The sequence below is a fragment of the Phytophthora infestans genome, genomic scaffold (genome assembly GCF_000142945.1).
Source record: "Phytophthora infestans T30-4 supercont1.34 genomic scaffold, whole genome shotgun sequence".
Taxonomy (NCBI): domain Eukaryota; phylum Oomycota; class Peronosporomycetes; order Peronosporales; family Peronosporaceae; genus Phytophthora; species Phytophthora infestans.
Window position 1 is genome coordinate 157,156 of NW_003303725.1, and position 24,166 is coordinate 181,321.

Here is a 24,166-nt window from a genome sequence, read left to right on the forward strand (position 1 = left end):
CTCTGAAGACCAGGTAGGGACACTCCATCCGCAAACATATCCAGATTGAAGCGCTTAAATAGCTCTCGCTGAGCCTTGATAGCTTTGGTGAAAGGGACTACGTCGAGATTATTGTACCAGATCAGTAGGTCTTTGATCGATTACATCTCGTGGTAATCCCACACGAACTTCACTCGTTCGTAGTCATCGCTCGTGATGCTCGTTCCACGGAGCTTACTATCAAAAGCTGACTTAGGCGGGATAGTAGTCTGCTTTAGAACATTGAACGCGGTGATGTACTCGTAAGGGAAAAGACCCTTACCAAGACCACAGACACATCTAATTTTGTCATCGCATTTGCAGCCACCGAGATATGTTGTAAGATACTTGTCGTAGCTGGTACCAGCTGGTACATAGTTAGTGATATCAAGCATTTTCATGTCCGATGTAGCAATGCACATGTAGCTGGGGTTCTTGATGACAGATTTGACGCTGTCGGTACCAATTACGGCAAACAAATCTTTCTTAATCCAAATATCATATCGACCACAATTGAAGCCGAATACTGGTACCTGGTCAAGCTGCTGTTTCAGTTTCCCATAATCAGACCTTTGCTTACCAAAACCAAGACTGCGGTGAAAGTCAAAGAAGCTGGCATACTTTCCCTCTTCAATCCAACTCTCCACATCAGACATCTTGTACTTTTTATCAGAATTAGCGCCTGGGACTTCCATACCTGTCAGACCATGTGCATTGATGATTTTTTGTAGAAGCGACATATATTTATTGACATTGTACTGCTGAATCTTAGCCGATACATCACCAATGTAATTGAACATTTCCGTAAGTAGCATCTTTGGATCGTCATTTACAAAGCAACGCACCCCCTCGGCTAAACTATCAGCTACTGATACCGACACAGGAATGTGTTCGTTCGTGAAGACAGTATTCTCCCCGTGTTGAGTCGCGGTAGGCTTAAGAATGGCCTCAAAGTCATAAACGATGAAGTGATCGATGTACTGGTCAGTATTCTTGATTGAATACTTCGTAAGCAGTGATTGTATTACGTTCTGAGCTGGTTTGTAGATAGTTGGCTCAGCTGGGAAGCTTTCGATATTCACGAGCTCACATTGATTCTTTTTGTGATTTTTTACTCTTTCAGCGCTGACGAAAACCATTGCACACTTAGGGCATTGATACTTAGCCTGAAGCATGTCAATGTTCTTGATGTAAAGAGCATGATTCTCGAACGATAAAATATCCATAGCTTCATACCCCTTGTCCGATCTACGAATGCATTCTACATTTCCGGAAGCTACATCCATGCTATATACGTTAATACCGAGTTGGAAGCAGTCCTCAACTTCATCGAGTTGTAGTAGGTCAATAGGCTTGAAACTTCTAAATAGACTCAACGTATACTTCACCCCCTTGAAAGAGCAGTAGCGCTTGAATACCTCCTTCACCTGAGCCTGAATTCTGCGAGGATCCTTCTTAGGGCTCTGGAATGTATGCCAGGCGATATAGCGGAAGACGCACTTGTTGTTGGTCTTAGGGAAGTTGATTACATGCTTGTTTTCGCGGATAATCTTAGGAATAACAGCGTCGCTATCCCCAAGAGCATGGTCGCGATGGTAGACGAAAATCTTGAATGCAGTGATCGCCTTAAGCTTATATCCCGAGCTGGGATAGTTCAGCTTGTCAGCCAACTCCATAGACCGAATTTCCGAAATGACCTTCTTTCGAATATCAGCCTTGCTGTTGATAGCGACAGGCTTATTGAACACATAAGTGCTAGCGAGATTCGGATAGAAGTAGCGAGTGTCATCAGGATCAGTCTTGCTCACAAGTTCGTACCCGAGAGCAACATTTACCTTGAACGCACTTGCCTGAGTCGAAAGAACGTTCTCGAGCTTATCGTAGAAATCAGTAGCCTCAACACCCTCATATAGGTGTGATTCCATGTGATTACCATTGTAAAAACGGTACTTAGGATCAGCCTTGTAGTCAGGCGACAAGTGTTTCTCAAGGGTTTCAGTCGAAGCATTGTACTGCTTAGCTACCAATCTCTGGTTGATTGGGCGCGAAACGTTGCTTACATAAACCATCTTACCCGTTCTACCACGCACCTTAACACGGTAGCTACTACCCCATTTGATAGCTTGAATATTTAATCTCTTTAATCCTTCGAGCTCGTATGCAAACATGTTGCCTATATATGCTTGGCTATATTCTTCTTCGTAGATATGACTTTATAATATTTTGATCATGTATCAGGATCGACTTTATATCTTAGTGATTACAAAAGATTCTGAAATTAATTAATTCAAATATTTGGGTTATACCTTTTTGGAGGTTTTAAGCCATTGTCATTGACTATATTGGGATTGACTTTTTATTTGAGAAAAAAAATTAATTCATTCATTAAGTTCGGTTTCGTTGTTTTGTCATCAATAAGTTCGGTTTTGGGCTTCGCTCTATTCTTATCGTCGTAGCTCTTTTGATATGACAAGCGCGTCGCGTGTGCGCTGGTAGTAGCGCTTCTGTGCTGCCTTTTTTTAATGTTCTTTGTTAGCGAGGTATTGTTCAAGTGAGTACGTCATCTTAGTATATAACTAACCTTTTTTTATCAGGATGAAAATTAATTGAGTGTTATTCCGATGACGAATAGATCACGAAGTAATATTTTGGTAATATCTTGGTAGGCCATGAAAGAGAAGCTGATGTCATTGAAGCGTTGAAGCACTCAATTCATTACGCACCTCGGGATACGGAACAAGGATTGCATACTGTTTGATGGTTTGAGGAGTCTTCTTGGTGAAAGTTTTGTAGTAGAGTGGTGGAAGCAAAAAGAAGAGTCGATTGCCGTTCTGACCCAGTTTCGCCAAATCATCCGCCGCCCCGCCCTTGATGTCATGCGTTTTTCCCACAGTCATCTGGAATCCACCGAACTGCGGCATCCACGCATCAATAGCAGTATAGTTCGATGTCCCAGGCACATATAGCTGCTTTGCATGTTGACCGACTTCCACACGCTCCGCTACTTGCCGAGGCTGCGATGACCGTGGAATATCGATTGTACCATCAGCTGGAGTGCGTTTCCTCTTTCCAGAAAACAGCTCTCGATACACGAAAGTCCCACCCTGCTCCAGCCGATCCATAGAATAAAACTCAAAGATGTATCCACACAGTGATTGTGCTAGCGGGTTTCCATCTGACGAACCGAGAAGGCTTTGCAGCTTCGCGCGGTCAAATCGCCACTTTGTTCGAACAATCAACTGCATCGCCAAATCTGATGCATATACGACTTTGTATTTTCGATACGGTTCTTGGCTGTGGATGTGAATCAAAGTCTGAACGATCTTGGTCTTCGAGTTGATCTCAGAGTATATAGACACCAACATAATGCAATCATCGAGAGAACAACTGCTGCATGCGGACATCAGCAAAGCTTGTGGGTCAGTTTCAATGTCTTGCAACACTAGGCGAGGTACACCACCCAAGCAATCAAATCGATTCTCCCACACAGCTGCTGCATGTGGATACATGGGAGCAATTGTCGCCAGTTCTTCTTTCGACCACAGTGGCATGTAGAAAACATCGGCAGTAGGAGGCTGCTTCTTGAACTCACCGATGCAGTCTCGTCGCGGTGTGCTTGCGAGAAGAACTGAGCATAGCCGGTAGGGAAGCCCAGGGATACTTGTTGGGTCCATCGAGTCAACAAGGCACCACAGATCAGGCGACCAAAACTGTTCATTAAACTTGCTTGGCAACGCCAGACAGATCAGCATCGTCGATCCATCGAAGTAAAAGAGCCCATTGTTGTCGAAAAGGAGCACGCGCTTCTTCTCCTTGATCAATCTCCACAGGACATAGTAGACGAACACCGACTTTCCAACCCCAGGCGTGCCCGTGACGACAGCATACTTGACCATGCCCACATTTGGATTGAACAGCGCATGGTTGGCGATCACTTGGTACGAAGAGCGAATGTAGAGCTTCTGACGTCTCGTTAGCGGCAGCAACGACGAAAACTCGAGCCAATCACCAACTTTGTCAACTGTCCGGAATTGTAAGAAGAATGGATTAATGCAGTGGTCGAATACACCGTCTTGAGAGACTGTTGGAACCGAGAACCCTTGCTCCGGAACCACCACCAGCACGTGAATTTGCTCACTGGATGGAAGCTCCATGTTGTTCTTCGTGTAAAACCACGTTGTTAAGGTCTTTGAGCCTAGAATCGGTTCTCCGGCCGTCAGCGCATGGATGTAGTCATCAGATTCTCCTTCCACCAGCTTCAGAGCAGCCCGATGTTCGTCTGGGAGCCACTTAAGATTTTCCTCCTTCATCTCCTCCGCAGAAGGGCGGTAAACAGGGACGACCTCTTTGCCGCTCTCATCTTCGACGGGCTGCTTCGCCAGGAAGAGATGCAGCTTGTCTGCATCAACATCTTTGAAGTCATTCGGCTTCTTCGCCTTAATCACCTCCTTCAAGTCTCCCACCAGCTGGCTCGCGTCGATGTCCACAGGGAAAGCGCTTCCAGCCACACCAACGATCGCACAAACAAGCTTGACCATCTTTTCTCGAGACGGCAAGTTCTGGAATGAGGGAGAATTTCTGGCGTACTTAAGCGGAAAAGAAAGCGCGTGACAATGATTTTCAACCAATGATGAGACGCCACGTCGCGCTGGTCCGAACTAATTCTCAAGGTTGCTTCGTCAAAATAGCAGCTGCCTCGAAAGAACGTTCCAGGACTGGTCTCGCAGGTAAATTACGGAAAGTAAAAAAACTGCCAGCGTAATGTTCCATGTCGTACTACTAGCGTTTTCGTGGGAAATGCCTGATGCCGGGTTTCCAGATTCTGAAAAATTCAGGCGATTCTGCGGGGCCCAAAAAACTGAATTCGGAATTACTACAGCGATGGCGCTCTCTCGGAATGAGTAATCGTTTGGCCTGGTTAAAAGCTTCGTACACTCTGGTTGCTTATACAAGTGTTTGGCCTTCTGTAGCCGCACAACTTTGTCAGTACAGCCATGTGTGTAATTGACGCACATGCAGCCGAACTGTACTGTGATACCGTACTGTACGTATTACGAAGTAGTACCGATATTAGTGATTGGATACTTTAAGAAGCATGTTTCCTGTTCATAATTTAAAAAAGAGTATGCAACCGTTATAACTAGTTTGCACTGCTCACCACAATCGGGGTAGGAAGTTGAAGGTTGCTGCGCAACAGCAGTAGCGACTCAATAGCTAGGCCTTTTCGGTCGTCGTGGGCATCATGCTCTTGCTTGTGATCGGCCAAATAGTGCCACTCCATTCCTGCATGGATAAAAACATCTTAGAATATCGCATCCGCGTTATTGATTCACTAGATGATCTTCATACCGGGATGATCGGGCCCAGATCAACGTCGTCTGTATCCCAGCTGACGATTTTGTGCACTGCGGGAATCATGTGGTCGAACACAAACACAAGCGCCAGGGTGATCTGACCCAGCACGGCGTCGCCGAGCTCCATGGGTGTGTGTGGCTTGTACATCATTCTCTTATGCTTTTCTCTCAAGTTTTGTTGGTCTTGGTCTGGATGACGCAAATTGGTAACTGAGTCTCAAAGGCACCCATTTCATTGACCACCATTCGTGATGAGCATGTGTAATTATTATAGCAGCATAGAAATGATTAACGTCAACTTCAGCCTGCGAAAAACCCACTTGCCAATCGCCTCTTTTGTAGATTTCAAGAAGATCTTTCATTTAGCAGAGCGATATACACATTGCGTCATCATCGCTTTAAGTTGTGACTGTTGCTGCGATGCTTCAAAAAAACTTCTTCAACAAAATATGGGAATTCATTTTTTGCGTTGGTAGTGCCGTGTCGGTGGGCCATCGTGTCGTCGGACGCGAAGCGAACAGGTGACGACGGCGACCATTTTGAAGCGCGTTGAAACAAGTGCCACGTCGGAGTCGTGCCAACTGGGAAGTATGTCGTATGACTCTCGCTTTTTCATAAAGGCTCTTTAGGTCGAGCGATCCAGGCTAAAAAGTCAATTGCCGTCAACTGACCGGTCCTGGAGCTATCTCCGATACAGTAGGCGTTGCCGACGACGAAACGCCTGACACAGTGACGTGTGCAGCATGTTGCCCTTCCGTGGCCCCGCGAATGGTGGCAATCCGCGATCAAGTTTATTGCATTCTGTTTCGTCAACACTTTTCACCTTTTATCTCATGTTTATGTTGTAGAATATAGCGCAACTAATTACAAAAGCGACAACTTCAATTATGAAAATTCGGACGCATCTCGTCGATAACAAGGAGAAACATTGTGTCGCATTAGATCTACTCTATGGCGATACACCACACGCTACATATACAGTGTACACACCACCACCAGGTATTATTACCCCGTACACGACACTTCTGTCGTGACGACGAGAAAACGATGCGTCTGGAGAGACGCGTTTGCTTGAAGTTCAAAAGTGACTTCACAGTTTTCCACGTAAGCTGAAGTTGATGGCCGTAGCTGAGACACAGTCGAGCGTCCCGCAATGCAGTCTCTATGCTACGGGACGCAAAAGAACGCCGCGATCCAGAAGGTCGACGTGTACTAATTCACAAAGCTGCCGTCTTCAGACTCAGTTACCAATTCCCGCCAAGACCAACAAGACTCCGAAGAGAAGAACACTACTTCAAGAGAATGCTGTACAGACCACACACACCTATGGAGCTCGGGGATGCCGTGATAGGCCACATCACGAGTGCATTCGTGCTTGTGTTCGGCTTTATGGTCCCCGCTGTACACAGCGTTGTTAGCTGGGAGACCAACCTCAGTCCCATCGTTCCGGTACGATAAACTGCACCACTGACAAATCGGCTGGACTAACGTCAAAATTATGTTTAATTAAAGAAATGGGCTGGAGACATAAGCCCAGTCAGCAAAAACAAGGCGCTCGATTCGCTGCCCCGCCACTAATTTGGCTTAGCTCGTGTTGGGTACTGGTACTGTTTCACTGCGCGACGACGGTACCATCAGCGCAAGGAGTCTGAATCAACTCGACCTTAACAGCGAGTGCCCGCTTACATACTGCTTTAATTTATACTTTTTAAACATGCGCTGCTTTGGCCCTGTAGCACCTAAAAAATGTTGTTGTGCTTTTTTGAAGAGCTAATTTAAGTACTCTACAAAAAAGCGCTTTCGAAAACGGTATCTTAAAAAAAAGCAATAGGAGCTTATATGTCGCTTTTAAGTCTGACGTTGAAAAGTGCTCGCTTAACTGAGGGTCGCTCTTAACCACGCCATGGTACAAAATGCTGTGATCCGATTGGATGAGCGCTTGCTAGGGCTAGCGTTTAAAGTAAATAAAATGACAGGAAGTGCCACGGACATTCGCAAGTGTCATGGCAAGGGGCAATTGCCATGTGCCATGCTACTTTTATTTGCATTAATGTATATTTTAAAAATAGTTTTCATGATGGCACAGTGGCAGGTCTATTCGTAACCACGCCATGCCATGGCTCAATCTCTAGTGCCATGGTATGGCACACGTGGCAGTGGCTAAGAGCCACCCTGAGAAAAAAGCTTTCTGTTTTTCTAAAAGCACTTTGATTTCGAATCACTTTTTCCAATGACATTTTATCAAATCATTGCGATAAAAAATAAAAAGGAATTCCAAAGGTGTTAAACAAAGCGTTTCTTTTTGAAAAAACAACGACTCTTAATTTTTTTGGCTTTCTAATATGATCAAATATTAATTGAGGCCTTTTTTCGAAAGCGTTAAAAAATCGAGCTCTTACCAAACGGTTTTCGTTTAATGGTCAGCCAGCCATCCGTCAAACCGACGTCTACCACAAACATCAAGATGACCGACTCCGCCGGTGCGAAAATGAACGCTGCGACCATCGCCGAGCCCTTCAGCTTGGCCGTGCGCCAGTACATTGAGCAGGACATGGGTGGCGTGGGTCCCAAGCTCGCGGGTTTGCTGGCTCACGGCGACCCGGCCGCCAAGAAGTACGCCGAGGGACGGGCAAGGCCTGTGCACGCGACGGCATCCGCTACGAGCTGCGCGAAGTGCCCAAGGACGAGCTGCTGGAGGCTTTGGAGAAGGCCAACAAAGACTCGGGTGTGCACGGTATTCTCGTGTACTACCCGTGCTTCGGCGCCTTCCCGAGCTTCTTCGGTGGCACCATGGACGATTTTTTGCGCGACAGCATCAGCATTAAGAAGGACGTGAAAAGACTGTGCCAATTCTACCGTGGCAACTTGTACCGTAACATCCGCTACGTAGACGACGAGAAGACGCAAAAGTGCGTGCTGCCTTGCACACCTTTGGCAGTTGTCAAGATCCTCGAACACCTTGGCGTTTATGACAAGACCAAGCCTACTGGCGACCACTTGTCAGGTGTTAACATCACGGTTGTTAGCCGTAGTGACATTGTAACAGCGAACGTCTCCTACTCGCTCACTTGCAGAGGTCGTGTACGATGTCTGGACAGTGAGTACGACGGAAGAAGTAAGCGTTAACACACTACTCGCCCCACACTTGGCCAGATTGGGGATTGCTGAGGCTCCACCCTTGGTGGACTCCGTTAGAAATTAAAAATATCAACCAAGTATCTAACCGGGCGGAGTGACGTAGCAATACTAAAAAGACTACTGGTTCTTGAGACTGCGTCGTCCAGGTCTCATACTCCCCTGGAAACTGGGAAGTCTTCCTTAGCTTGTTTGCGCGTCATCTGGGTCGGAAGTGTTGTTCTGGTTCTTCATCTGTATCCCCATCAACTTGAGTACACAGGCATTCGACACCAAGCTACTTTCGATGTTGGCGAAACTTGCCCTTACCCAATGGCTTGGTTAAGGCATCAGCAGGCATGACCTTAGACGGCATGTGTTTTACCACAATGTAACCAGCATCGACATAGTCAATAACCTTGTATATCACCAGATCTAGACACTTGATCTTGTGATGTCCGCTGGAATGTGTCATGACCGGAACAGCTGCAGCATTGTCCGTCCAGAGAAGAGCTGGAAGCTCGACAGGAACTTGTAGTTCGGCTAACAAGTTTTGTAGCCATCGAATTCGATCTGCACAGCAGCTGGCTGCTGTGAGCTCAGCACTGCATGTATCTTTAACTGCACTGGGCTGTAGCTTACTTTGGTATGCTACAACACATCCACCAAGTGTTACAACTTGGCCAGTAACAGATCGACGAGTGTCCATATCATTGCCGAGGTCAGCATCAGCATATCCAGCGATAGAAAGATTGCCCTTTGCAGAAACGTTTGGTAGCACCAATCCATAGGAACTAGTCCCCTTCAAATACGTAAGAGCGCGTTGAGCCAGTCCAAAATGTTCCTCTGTATAACAGTCAAGAAACTTGCTCAAGACACGAACCGCGTTCGCGATATCGGGTCGCGTACAACGCACCAAATACTGTAGGGAACCAACAATTTGACGAAATGGTAGATCACTTCTATTTACGTCAGGTCCGTAGGGTTTGCTGGGTCTCATAGGTTTTACTTTTGGGTCCATTGGAGTACGGACCACACGAGCAGTGTGATCGCCATATTTTTCCACAATGTGTTGAATGTACGATTCTTGTGACAACGTGACTCGTGTCGGCTCCACTTTTACATTCATGGCCAGCAAGAGGTTAATCTCCCCCAAATCCGCTAGCTTCAATTCACTCTTCAACTGTGAAATTAGCCACGTGATACTCTCATTTTTAGCCGCAATAACGACATCATCAACGTAGACTGTAAGGAAGATAGGAGAGTCGTCGACCCACTTGACGTAAACGCCATCTGCAATTATGCTGGATTTGAAACCAAGCTTCACTAGATATCTCTTCAAAGTTGCGTTCCAGATCGGAGGAGCTTGCTTTAAGCCATATAAGCTCTTCTTCAACAAGCACACACGTCCAGTGCCATCGTCGAACAACTCTGGTTGCTCCATATACACGTCGACATCCATCTCACCGATTAGAAATGCCGTAGTGAAGTCAATTTGGCGAAGTTCCAGGTCATAGTAGAATGCGAGCACAATGACAACACGGATTGCCTCCATGCTCACAACTGGAGAGTATACTTCCCAATAGTCTGAACCAGACACTTGCTCGAAACCCCGGAGAGTAAGTCGAGCTTTGTAGCGTACAATTTCTCCGTTTCGATTCCTTTTGATGACAAACACCCAGCGACTGGTCATGATCTTAGTGTCCGACGGATGGTTCACTAAAATCCACGTATGATTCGCTTGTATGTCAGAGAATTCTGTTTGCAAAGCTTGCCACCACTTATCACCATCAGGACCTGCAAGCGCTGCACGAACTGACTTGGGCAGCTTGTCCGTAGTTGAGATGAAGTAATTGGCAAGCGAATAGCCATGTAGCCTTACGTTTGGACGACGTGTAGGTGTTGATCTGCGAAGTGTAACAATTGGGTCTTTGGTGTGTGTTTTCCGACGTCGCTTAACTTCAACCAAACCCGGTTGTCACTTCTTTTCACCGTGTTTTGTACATCTCGTATCATTCTCATGTCCATCGACACGAATTATAGAAGTGGAGTCACAATTTGGAGTATCATAAGTCTGGGCCAGCTCCCCTGTTCGTCTGTGTTTTGTTGGACCTGAGTTGCTATTATCAAACTCAAGCTCCCCCGCTCTTCTAACTTTCGTCTCTTCCACTACATCGCCTCCAACCTTAGCATCCATAGGACCGACTTCATCGGAGCTATGCAATGCCAGTGCAGTTTCATCGCTGCTACAGGAGCTCGAGTAGTCATGAAGAGGAAGTCTTACATACGGGATTGAAACAGGTAGCACCACACCAGGCTTCTTCGCGCAGAACTTGTCAGGCAACTGATCCACATAGTCAGCCGCCACTGTCCACTGTTCGCGAAACTTTACGTCACGAGACTCCACAATGTGTCCGGTAACAAGATCGAGGACACGATATCCAGTCGTGGATTTAGGATATCCTAGAAACAATGCCTCTTTCGCTGTCGTATCTTGTTTACCTTTCCGTCTTTGCTTAGGGACGAAGTACGTTGCAGCAGAGCCCCACACACGTAGACCAGATACATCAGGTACACGACCTTCAAATAACTCGTAAGGTGTACTGCCTTTTATGGCTTTGGATGGTGAGAAGTTGCGTATCGCTACCACAAACTTGAATGCCTCTCCCCATAGTTTTGTTGGAAGTCCACTGGTTACGAGGAGAGCGCGAACAGATCGCAGTACTACACCATTCATCTTTTCGACGAGACTGTTTTCTTCGGGTGTATACGTATTTGTATACAGCGGACGAACTCCATTGTCTCGGAGGACTTGTTGTAGCTTTTGATTTACAAACTCAGTTCCTTGATCAGACCCCAGGAATCTGACAGGTCGCTCACATTGCTTCAGCTGTAAGATCAACGTCTTCAAGTTGTCTGTACATTGAGACTTTTGACGGAGTAAGAAGCCCCATAGGTATCGTGAGTATTCATTCTCCACGAGCTGAAACATCACGTTTCCAGCAACCGAGACCTCACCATAGTGACAGACATCGGTCATCAGTTTTTCACAACACCTTATTGATCGACATGGAGACACATTCTTGTATGACATTCTTCGCGATTTTGCTAATGTACAGCTTAGGCAATCCATCGCATCTCTAGTGCGCTCACTAGGAGACATCGTCATGCCTGAAACCATCTGATCACGATGGAGCTGCTGCAATGTTGCAAAATTCACATGACCAAAGCGAAGATGCCACCGAAATATCGATTCACCTCCAGCCACAAATGATGCAACTACTTGAGGTGAATTACACAAACCACGAGTGCGATAGTAACCTCGACTCTTGACAAACACTATTGCTGTCGGCCCCTTCCATAATAGCCGCCTTGGAGGTCCGTCCTAAGGATACTGTGACTCACATTGCCAGCCTTGCTCTTCAAGTGCATTAACACTTAGCAGATTAACGTGACATCCAACAGCATTACGAACTCCAGTAAGAACGCAATCAAGCGCTTCTCCAGTTTCGCCACGTCTATCTTGTGTGGATAGGAAAGATACAGGCAATTGAGACACCAAATGTTCCGTTGTTACTTCTCCTGTCCACGATCCATGTGGCGTGTTCGTCTCCACGTAGTGCGGGAGCTGTGTCATAAGTGACCGGTCAGCGCAGGTATGCGTAATAGCTGCTGTGTCTAATATCCACTCCAATGAATTAGAGGTATCAAACGTCGACAATAATGTAGACCCAGTACTTGACACAGCACAAGTATTTTCAACACGACCGATCATTCCCAATGGTAACGGCTGAGGAGGTCCACCTTTGTTTCCCCCATATCCTCTAGAGCTATCCCCAGAATTGTTGCCACACTTTGCCTTTTCAGCATCTACGTTGCCGTGCTTCAGATCAAATTTGAGCTTACGACACTCAAATTTGTGATGGCCTTCTCTATCACAATAGAAGCACTTGCCCTTCTTTCGTTTACAAGGACCAGACTTTTGATTGGCTTTGCTTCCTGCTTCACTGGATTTAGCTCCACGAGATTGTGCTCCACTGGGTTTAACCCAGCTAATATGTTTACTAGATTTGTCACAAGTTTTCTGTTTCTTAGCCACGTGCATGATCTTCGAGTTTCCCTCTTTCTCATCGCGGACGATCTCATCCATCTCGGTCTCGGACTTCAGTGTGTTCAAGACTTGCTGCAGAGTTGGTCGGGACCCGGGAGCTATGATGCGAGAAAACTGACGCACGACATCTCTGTGTGTCTGCACTACTCTCATGAGAATCACGTCCACAGTTAGATCATCATCGATAACTCGACCCAGATTAGCCAACGCACGACGTGTATCGTGAATTTCCTGAAGCCAAGAATCCATCGTCTGCTCACGAGTGTAAGCTGCGTGGAAGAATTGCTTCAATACCCACACGTAATTAGAAAACTCACGCTTAGTATGGTGTGCTTCCAGATCTTCCAACATTTCCTTGCCAGTTGGAAGATCACACATACGCTCAGCGTCTTCAACTTTAGCACCTCGAAGCAACGTATCTTTCACAAAGAAGTCCAACATATCGTAGCGCTGTTGAAGTTCCCCATTTACAATCGGACGCTGTACGGATCCATCGATCAGACCCCAAGCATTAAATCGATGTAAATAGGCCATAACTTGAGCGCGATAGAGGTTAAAGCTTCCTGCCATTTTTGGTGGGTTTTTGTTCACATCCAACGCTAGGTTAGGCGGTGGCAATGGTATCCTTCGTTGTTGTTCTTCATTAGCGTGCGACCTCGCTGGAGCGTTCACCACCGGAGTTCCAGTCAAAATGAGTGTTGAAGTTGGTGAGTTCAACGCAGAAACAGACTGCGGCGGTGGAGACTGAAGGACAGGAATCCCGCCAGCACCACCAGCCAACGAACCTACCAGTCCAGCCGCTACTGACGCTGCAGAGCCAGCATCCGTCGCGACGCGGTCGGAGACGGAGTACCAAGTAAGTCTGACATCGAAGGCAGTGTCCACGACATCGTCAGCGTTCACGTAAGTTCTGGAAGTTTACTCCAATTTTGGGCTCATAACCCTAACAGCGAACGTCTCCTACTCGTTCACTTGCAGAGGTCGTGTACGATGTCTGGACAGTGAGTACGACGGAAGAAGTAAGCGTTAACACACTACTCGCCCCACACTTGGCAGATTGGGAATTGCTGGAGCTCCACCCTTGGTGGACTCCGTTAGAAATAAAAATATTAACCAAGTATCTAACGGGCGAGTGACTACCAATACTAAAAAGACTTCTGGTTTCTGAGACTGCGTCGTCCAGGTCTCATACATTGTCGGCCGCCCATTGGCTGCTATGCTTGCGAATGACGGCGCTGACGTGTACAGCGCCGACATTGACTCGCTGTACCTATTCCGTCGCGGTAAGCTCATCCCGAGCGAAGAGACGCAGGAGACGGCGTGTAGTGTCATCATTACTGGCGTCCCCGTTAAGAGCTACAAGCTGCCGCTTGAGTGGGTCAGCGAAAACACGGTCATCATCTACGTCGCGTCCTTCAAGAACGTGGACGATGCCGAGCTGCTTAAGATAAAGGGCGTGCAGTACGTGCCACTGGTGGGTAAGGTCACGGTGGCCATGCTCGAACGCAACCTGCTGCGTCTGTACGAGAACTTCCACTGGAAGCCTAAGAAGGTCTGGCAGTAAGAGTGTGGATGAGGATAGAGAGAACACCTCGCTCACCGCTAAAATGCATAAATCTTCCTCGTTACAGGGAAATTCACAGCGTGTGCAGTACCGTAATACGCTAACTCCATCCAATTACAGTTAATAGCGCCTATGCTGACTCCATTATCTCTACATGCACTAAACTGGACGCTGTGACTTTATTCTGGTCGTTCACGGCTTTCGCTTCGAGTGTGTGCGGCCCCACGCCGAGTCCACGCAGCAGCATATTGCCATCGTCCACGTGAGTTTTCTTCAAGTAAATGTCGTCATCAATCAGCAACTCGAGATTTTGTACATTCACGGCTGTGTACTCGAGGACAATAGACTGATGTCGTTCGAAGATAGCACCATCCAAGGGAGACGTTAGTGATAGGTGTACCTCGTCCTCAATAGAGGGAGTGGGTGGCTTTCGAACGTAGACATCTTTCTTGTATGTCGTGAGCTCTTCGATTAGCCCAGGAATGGGGATAGTAACTTCGAGATGAAGCTTAAATATCCCGTCGTGTGTGAATTTTCGGAGAGGAATCGACAGTGCGATTGAGCACTTCAGTATCGTCGTCTTCGCTTTCAAGTGCAAGAAATCCTATTTCCGACGTGAAAACCTCGTCGTCCAAAAATAATTCGTATCGAAAAACCTCGGCGCCATACAAATGCAGAGCTTCAGTGGGAAAGTTGGCAAGTTGCCACTCGAATGAAACACCTTGTGGCGTGATTATTGAATTTCCCACGGGGCTCACAATGTGCACGGAAACATTCGAGATATCGTACGCCGAGAACAGCTCCTCGTAGTTCGATAAGGGGAACACTACAGGGTGAAAGAAGCTGTACACACACGCAAGGAGGTACGCAACTAACACCGTGGCAGCTCCTCCCACAAACAGAAGCTTTTGCTGGGTGGGATCACCATTATTTCGCTTCATCTTGGTCTCCGTCAAAAGTCCCTTGCTCTTTGCCACCGCTTGATTTCCCGTCGACTCTGGACGTCCCTTAGCCACAGCCTTCGAGCTCTTCTTTTCCCTCTCCGGCGGTCTTTTATCTTCTTGTTGCACGCCATCGTCTGAATCTACATTCGGATCAGCACAGTCGTCCTCGTGCCCCGCCTCGGCGATGTGAGCGCTCTTGCCTTTCATGCTGTTTTTCGATTCCGGATCTTTCATGCAAATCTCCTGCTCGATTGCCTCCGGATGCGGAGTGTCTGCCGAATTGCCATCATCCTCCGACTCGCACGAGGTCACCTCCGATGTGATAGTGTCTAAGAGCTCTTGGGCCTGTAAGTACATGAACTCACTACCATTATCACTTGTTAGGATATCCACTTTGTGGAGACGAACAAACGCTTTAAGCGCTACTAACACAATTGCTGCCGTTTTGTTTCGTAGAGCTTTGCGTACCCCAGCCTTGAGTTGATGTGATAGCAGTCAAAATTGGCCGTTTCTCCCAAAACGCAAGGATCAATTTGCCACGAGTTGGGGTTATGCGAAGCTATTTGAAACATTGAATCTCTTCTTTTGCTCCTGAAATCGTTGAATATCGGGCTGACTCCCATACCAATCCTTTACTATTTTGAAAGTTATCTTAGGATTCAACTCCTTTGCTTTCTGATACAGAGCTTGAGCTCCTATAAAACCGTTTTTGGGTCATAGTAGAGTTTCTTTAATAGCGCGTCCATGATCTATATTTACATTAAAGAAATTCCCAGTGGTTAGCTGCTTAAATTACAAGTGGTTCAGTCGTGATACCATCATCAAGTACTCGACCTTTGTCATAGTAGTAGTTAAGCGCTGTTTTGGTTTGAGTATAGGTGATGATAGACTTGGTTTCTTTCGATAGTCTGAACCCCTTTTTGTACCTTGTAGCGTGATGCGATCCCGTACGACAGTCTCAAACCCATCAGGATTAAGAACACCATTGTTTCGACCACTTCCCTGTTGAATACCCTTCGCTGAAACCCTTACTTTGTATGTCTCATCGGGTAGGTAGCAAATATAGTTCTTGCTCGATAGTGAGACCATAGCATCACCTGACCATTCATCTTTGAACAAACCAGGCGTACGGCGATCAAACTTAGCTACCTCAATGTTGTAGTCACGTAGGAACCAATCGTATTTATTGCTCCTTGAAGTGGGTTCGTAGCTCAGGCTTAATACAGTCTTGAAATGGATTATCACAGCTGAAAGCGATATAAGCCGAATCAGTGTCCATCTCCTGATACTGGAAGTCAGAGCGAACGAAGTAGAAATTTATGCAGTCATAGTAAAACTGAAGCATGCGTAGCTTAGCAAGCTGATAGATAGCAATCGACAAATGGATTGGGTTCTTATTATTGAGTCGGCGCTTCTTCATCGTGATCTCACACGCATCATTAAGCTCCTCGAGACCATGGAACGTAAAGTGTTCGATCTTGTTCTTAATAGCTTTGTCACTCGACTCATACTTAACCTCTTTGTGCTTGCTCATATCCATGCCAGATCGACCAAAAGCACTGTTGCCTACCAGCTTCACCATCTCGGCAATCATAGCCTTCGACTTATCAACATCACCCTCTCGCCGGGCGTTTGATACAGCCTTCATAAATGGAGCAAAAGCTTTATGGGAGCTCGCTTTTATGAAGCTGTAAGTCTTGGTGATCTCCAAACCATGAGAGAGATACCACTTCAGCAAAGGTGCGTATATGGGAATCTTTTCACCAAAGTAGCTACCAATCAACTTGCGAGCTGGTTTTGCTCGGCTTGCTTGCGCGCCTCATTGTGTTCGAACATGTGCTTACCAATGACGCTCTCATTCGTACAGTCGATCAGTACATTCTTGAAAATTGGAGTCATCTCACCAAAGTACTGTTTAAAGTATTCTGGTGTTCGGATATCACATTCAAGAAAGCCGAATACTTTGTATGCTTTGATGTCATCGATGATACCATCATACGCTTCAACCGTAGTCAATCGACCGCATGGCATCTCATTACCAAGGGCCCATATATATAGAGCGTTAGCGTCGTATCCGATAATTTTGTTGCAGATCTTACCTCCACGAATCTTCGTCTCGTTTCGCTTAGCATACCTGTTGAATATAGTTGATGGTCTTGTTAGCTTTCATTTTCCCGTAAATCTCCGATTCCTCCTTGTCAATCGAAAACACCAATCTGTCTGCGTTAAAATCAAGCAGTGTCTTGTATCTGAACCCCCTAAGAGACATATCTTTTCGAGCGGTGTTGCATGAAATGCAGCTGATTACGATATTCCCATCAGTGTGCCCAAGATTGTTATTGATTCTATCAGCGGAAGCGGTATCAGCAGTCAGCTGACAATAGCATAGACCACACAGATACTTTTGCTTTTGCAGCAATGTATTCACGTGCTCGAGCGTCATACCAAATTTTCGTTTTGCCTTAGCAACCTGACTCTTGTAGCCAGCCATGCGCTTCGCTGGAAATCGGAATGCGTTAGCAGGCTTCTTATCCGGATATTGGAGATTATTGAAGCAGGTCTGATACATAACCTTCTCTGAAAGACCAGGTAGGGGCACTCCATCCGCAAACATATCCAGATCGAAGCGCTTAAAAAAGCTCTCGCTGAGCCTTGATAGCTTTGGTGAAAGGGACTACGTCGAGATTATTGTACCAGATCAGTAGGTCTTTGATCGATTTCATCTCGTGGTAATCCCACTCGAACTTCACTCGTTCGTAGTCATCGCTCGTGATGCTCGTTCCACGGAGCTTACTATCAAAAGCTGACTTAGGTGGGATAGTAGTCTGCTTTAGAACATTGAACGCGGTGATGTAGTCGTAAGGGAAAAGACCCTTACCAAGACCACAGACACATCTAATTTTGTCATCGCATTTGCAGCCACCGAGATATGTTGTAAGATACTTGTCGTAGCTGGTACCAGCTGGTACATAGTTAGTGATATCAAGCATTTTCATGTCCGATGTAGCAATGTACATGTAGCTGGGGTTCTTGATGACAGATTTGACGTTGTCGGTACCAATTACGGCAAACAAATCTTTCTTAATCAAGTTAATATCATATCGACCAGAATTAAAGCCGAATACTGGTACCTGGTCAAGCTGCTGTTTCAGTTTCCCATAATCAGACCTTTGCTTACCAAAACCAAGACTGCGGTGAAAGTCAAAGAAGCTGGCATACTTTCCCTCTTCAATCCAACTCTCCACATCAGACATCTTGTACTTTTTATCAGAATTAGCGCCTGGGACTTCCATACCTGTCAGACCATGTGCATTGATGATTTTTTGTAGAAGCGACATATATTTATTGACATTGTACTGCTGAATCTTAACCGATACATCACCAATGTAATTGAACATTTCGGTAAGTAGCATCTTTGGATCGTTATTTACAAAGCAACGCACCCCCTCGGTTATACTATCAGCTACTGATACCGACACAGGAATGTGTTCGTTCGTGAAGACAGTATTCTCCCCGTGTTGAGTCGCGGTAATCTTAAGAATGGCCTCAAAGTCATAAACGATGAAGTGATCGATGTACTGGTCAGTATTCCTGATTGAATACTTCGTAAGCAGTGATCGTATTACGTTCTGAGCTGGTTTGTAGATAGTTGGCTCAGCTGGGAAGCTTTCGATATTCACGAGCTCACATTGATTCTTTTTGTGATTTTTTACTTTTTCAGCGCTGACGAAAACCACTTCACACTTAGGGCATTGATACTTAGCCTGAAGCATGTCAATGTTCTTGATGTAAAGAGCATGATTCTCGAGCGATAAAATATCCATAGCTTCATACCCCTCGTCCGATCTACGAATGCATTCTACATTTCCGGAAGCTACATCCATGCTATATACGCTAATACCGAGTTGGAAGCAGTCCTCAACCTCATCGAGCTGTAGTAGGTCAATAGGCTTGAAACTTCTAAATGGACTCAGCGTATACTTCACCCTCTTGAAAGAGCAGTAGCGCTTGAATACCTCCTTCACCTGAGCCTGAATTCTGCGAGGATCCTTCTTAGGGCTCTAGAATGTATGCCAGGCGAAACAGTGGAAGGCGCACTTGTTGTTGGTCGTAGGGAAGTTGATTACATGCTTGTTTTCGCGGATAATCTTAGGAATAACAGCGTCGCTATCCCCAAGAGCATGGTCGCGATGGTAGACGAAAATCTTGAATGCAGTGATCGCCTTAAGCTTATATCCCGAGCTGGGATAGTTCAGCCCAAATAGACGTGGCTCGCTATAAGGTGGGCGTCGTCAAATCAACGTCTTTTAGCTCTCACCGGTTGGGCGGTTCTAAAATTACCCTAAGATCGAAAAGACGTTGCTTTCGCTCTCAAGGTTGCGTCGTCAAAATAGCAGCTGCCTGGTCTCGCAGGTAAATTACGGAAAGTAAAAAAAAACTGCCGGCGTCATGTTCCATGTCATACTACTAACGTTTTCGTGGGAAATGCCTGATGCCGAGTTTCCAGATATTGAAAAATTCAGGCGATTCTGCGGGGCCCAAAAAACTGAATTCGGAATTACTACAGCGATGGCGCTCTCTCGGAAGGAGTAATCGTTTGGCCTGGTTAAAAGATTTGTACACTCTGGTTGCTTATACAAGTGTTTGGCCTTATGTAGCCGCACAACTTTGTCAGTACAGCCATGTGTGTAATTGACGCACATGCTGCCGAACTGTACTGTGATACCGTACTGTACGTATTACGAAGTAGTACCGATATTAGTGATTGGATACTTTAAGAAGCATGTTTCCTGTTCATAATTTAAAAAAGAGTATGCAACCGTTATAACTAGTTTGCACTGCTCGCCACAATCGGGGTAGGAAGTTGAAGGTTGCTGCGCAACAGCAGTAGCGACTCAATAGCTAGGCCTTTTCGGTCGTCGTGGGCATCATGCTCTTGCTTGTGATCGGCCAAATAGTGCCACTCCATTCCTGCATGGATAAAAATATCTTAGAATATCGCATCCGCGTTATTGATTCACTAGATGATCTTCATACCGGGATGATCGGGCCCAGATCAACGTCGTCTGTATCCCAGCTGACGATTTTGTGCACTGCGGGAATCATGTGGTCGAACACAAACACAAGCGCCAGGGGCGTCGCCGAGCTCCATGGGTGTATGTGGCTTGTACATCATTCTCTTATGCTTTTCTCTCAAGTTTTGTTGGTCTTGGTCTGGATGACGCAAATTGGTAACTGAGTCTCAAAGGCACCCATTTCATTGACCACCATTCGTGATGAGCATGTGTAATTATTATAGCAGCATAGAAATGATTAGCGTCAACTTCAGCCTGCGAAAAACCCACTTGCCAATAGCCTCTTTTGTAGATCTCAAGAAGATCGTCCATTTAGCAACACATTGCGTCATCATCGCTTTAAGTTGTGACTGCTGCTGCGATGCTTAAAAAAAACCTTCTTCAACAAAATATGGGAATTCGTTTTTTGCGTTGGTAGTGCCGTCTCGGTGGGCCATCGTGTCGTCGGACGCGAAGCGAACAGGTGACGACGGCGACCATTTTGAAGCGCGTTGAAACAAGTGCCACGTCGGAGTCGTGCCAACTGGTACACCTCGGGAAGTATGTCGTATGACTCTCGCTTTTTCATAAAGGCTCTTTAGGTCGAGCGATCCAGGCTAAAAAGTCAATCGCCGTCAACTGACCGGTCCTGGAGCTATCTCCGATACAGTAGGCGTTGCCGACGACGAAACGCCTGACACAGTGACGTGTGCAGCATGTTGCCCTTCCGTGGTCCCGCGAATGGTGGCAATCCGCGATCAAGTTTATTGCATTCTGTTTCGTCAACGCTTTTCACCTTTTATCTCATGTTTATGTTGTAGAATATAGCGCTAATAATTACAAAAGCGACAACTTCAATTATGAAAATTCGGACGCATCTCGTCGATAACAAGGAGAAACATTGTGTCGCATTAGATCTACTCTATGGCGATACACCACACGCTACATATACAGTGTACACACCACCACCAGGTATTATTACCCCGTACACGACACTTCTGTCGTGACGACGAGAAAACGATGCGTCTGGAGAGACGCGTTTGCTTGAAGTTCAAAAGTGACCTCACAGTTTTCCACGTAAGCTGAAGTTGATGTCCGTAGCTGAGACACAGTCGAGCGTCCCGCAATGCAGTCTCTATGCTACGGGACGCAAAAGAACGCCGCGATCCAGAAGGTCGACGTGTACTAATTCACAAAGCTGCCGTCTTCAGACTCAGTTACCAATTCCCGCCAAGACCAACAAGACTCCGAAAAGAAGAACACTACTTCAAGAGAATGCTGTACAAACCACACACACCTATGGAGCTCGGGGATGCCGTGATAGGCCACATCACGAGTGCATTCGTGCTTGTGTTCGGCTTTATGGTCCCCGCTGTACACAGCGTTGTTAGCTGGGAGACCAACCTCAGTCCCATCGTTCCGGTACGATAAACTGCACCACTGACAAATCGGCTGGACTAACGTCAAAATTATGTTTAATTGAAGGAATGTGCTGGAGACATAAGCCCAGTCAGCAAAAACAAGACGCTCGATTCGCTGCCCCGCCACTAATTTGGCTTATTAATAGCTCGTGTCGGGTACTGGTACTGTTTCACTGCGCGACGACGGTACCATCAGCGCAAGGAGTCTGAATCAACTCGACCTTAACAGCGAGTGCCCGCTTACATACTGCTTTAATTTATACTTTTTAAACATGCGCTGCTTTGGCCCTGTAGCACCTAAAAAATGTTGTTGTGCTTTTTTGAAGAGCTAATTTAAGTACTCTACAAAAAAGCGCTTTCGAAAACGGCATCTTAAAAAAAAAGCAATAGGAGCTTTGATGTCGCTTTTAAGTCTGACGTTGAAAAGTGCTCGCTTAACTGAGGGTCGCTCTTAACCACGCCATGGCACAAAAGCTGTAATCCGATTGGATGAGCGCTTGCTAGGGCTAGAGTTTAAAGTAAATAAAATGACAGGAAGTGCCACGGACATTCGCAAGTGTCATGGCAAGGGGCAATTGCCATGTGCCATGCTACTTTTAATTGCATTTATGTATATTTTAAAAATTGTTTTCATGATGGCACAGTGGCAGGTCTATTCGTAACCACGCCATGCCATGGCTCAATCTCTAGTGCCATGGCATGGCACACGTGGCAGTGGCTAAGAGCCACCCTGAGAAAAAAGCTTTCTGTTTTTCTAAAAGCACTTTGATTTCGAATCACTTTTTACAATGACATTTTATCAAATCATTGCGATAAAAAATAAAAAGGAATTCCAAAGGTGTTAAATAAAGCGTTTCTTTTTGAAAAAACAACGACTCTTAATTTTTTTGGCTTTCTAATATGATCAAATATTAATTGAGGCCTTTTTTCGAAAGCGTTTAAAAATCGAGCTCTTACCAAACGGTTTTCGTTTAATGGTCAGCCAGCCATCCGTCAAACCGACGTCTGCCACAAACATCAAGATGACCGACTCCGCCGGTGCGAAAATGAACGCTGCGACCATCGCCGAGCCCTTCAGCTTGGCCGTGCGCCAGTACATTGAGCAGGACATGGGTGGCGTGGGTCCCAAGCTCGTGGGTTTGCTGGCTCACGGCGACCCGGCCGCCAAGAAGTACGCCGAGGGACGGGCAAGGCCTGTGCACGCGACGGCATCCGCTACGAGCTGCGCGAAGTGCCCAAGGACGAGCTGCTGGAGGCTTTGGAGAAGGCCAACAAAGACTCGGATGTGCACGGTATTCTCGTGTACTACCCGTGCTTCGGCGCCTTCCCGAGCTTCTTCGGTGGCACCATGGACGATTTTTTGCGCGACAGCATCAGCATTAAGAAGGACGTGGAAGGACTGTGCCAATTCTACCGTGGCAACTTGTACCGTAATATGCGCTACGTAGACGACGAGAAGACGCAAAAGTGCGTGCTGCCTTGCACACATTTGGCAATTGTCAAGATCCTCGAACACCTTGGCGTTTATGACAAGACCAAGCCTACTGGCGACCACTTGTCAGGTGTTAACATCACGGTTGTTAGCCGTAGTGACATTGTAACAGCGAACGTCCCCTACTCGTTCACTTGCAGAGGTCGTGTACGATGTCTGGACAGTGTTTACGACGGAAGAAGTAAGCGTTAACACACTACTCGCCCCACACTTGGCAGAAGGGGAATTGCTGGAGCTCCACCCTTGGTGGACTCCGTTAGAAATAAAAATATCAACCAAGTATCCAACGGGCGAGTGACTATCAATACTAAAAAGACTTCTGGTTTCTGAGACTGCGTCGTCCAGGTCTCATACATTGTCGGCCGCCCATTGGCTGCTATGCTTGCGAATGACGGCGCTGACGTGTACAGCGCCGACATTTACTCGCTGTACCTATTCCGTCGCGGTAAGCTCATCCCGAGCGAAGAGACGCAGGAGACGGCGTGTAAGAAGTCTCGTGTCATCATTACTGGCGTCCCCGTTAAGAGCTACAAGCTGCCGCTTGAGTGGGTCAGCGAAAACACGGTCATCATCAACGTCGCGTCCTTCAAGAACGTGGACGAGGCCGAGCTGCTTAAGATAAAGGGCGTGCAGTACGTGCCACTGGTGGGTAAGGTCACGGTGGCCATGCTCGAGCGCAACCTGCTGCGTCTGTACGAGAACTTCCACTGGAAGCCTAAGAAGGTCTGGCAGTAAGAGTGTGGATGAGGATAGAGAGAACACCTCGCTTACCGCTAAAGTACATATATCTTCCCCGTTACAGGGAAATTCACAGCGTGTGCAGTACCGTAATACGCTAACTCCATCCAATTACACTTAATAGCGCCTATGCTGACTCCATTATCTCTACATGCACTAAACTGGACGCTGTGACTTTATTCTGGTCGTTCACGGCTTTCGCTTCGAGTGTGTGCGGCCCCACGCCGAGTCCACGCAGCAGCATATTGCCATCGTCCACGTGGGTTTTCTTCAAGTAAATGTCGTCATCAATCAGCAACTCGAGAGTTTGTACATTCACGGCTGTGTACTCGAGGACAATAGACTGATGTCGTTCG

The 24,166-nt window shown here is 46.6% G+C and overlaps 3 protein-coding genes across 3 annotated transcripts; 2 read left to right on the forward strand and 1 right to left on the reverse strand.

Moving 5' to 3' along the window:
• Nucleotides 1–2,532: 2,532 nt before the first annotated feature.
• PITG_14309 (Crinkler (CRN) family protein) lies at nucleotides 2,533–4,575 on the reverse strand (the record flags this gene model as incomplete). The annotated part of the gene is made up of 1 exon (XM_002898757.1): nucleotides 2,533–4,575. One exon carries the CDS (start codon nucleotides 4,554–4,556, stop codon nucleotides 2,706–2,708), a length of 1,851 nt encoding a protein of 616 aa, XP_002898803.1.
• Nucleotides 4,576–7,788: 3,213 nt separating this feature from the next.
• Nucleotides 7,789–8,832, forward strand: PITG_14310 (methylenetetrahydrofolate dehydrogenase [NAD+], putative; the record flags this gene model as incomplete). The annotated part of the gene is made up of 3 exons (XM_002898758.1): nucleotides 7,789–7,951; nucleotides 7,984–8,453; nucleotides 8,695–8,832. 3 exons carry the CDS (start codon nucleotides 7,789–7,791, stop codon nucleotides 8,830–8,832), a joined length of 771 nt encoding a protein of 256 aa, XP_002898804.1.
• Nucleotides 8,833–21,285: 12,453 nt separating this feature from the next.
• PITG_14312 (methylenetetrahydrofolate dehydrogenase [NAD+], putative) lies at nucleotides 21,286–23,807 on the forward strand (the record flags this gene model as incomplete). Its single annotated transcript, XM_002898759.1, has 7 exons — nucleotides 21,286–21,341; nucleotides 21,371–21,581; nucleotides 21,727–21,812; nucleotides 22,115–22,162; nucleotides 22,563–22,717; nucleotides 22,750–23,219; nucleotides 23,418–23,807. The coding sequence occupies 7 exons, from the start codon at nucleotides 21,286–21,288 to the stop codon at nucleotides 23,805–23,807; spliced, it is 1,416 nt and encodes a 471-aa protein (XP_002898805.1).
• Nucleotides 23,808–24,166: the final 359 nt, after the last annotated feature.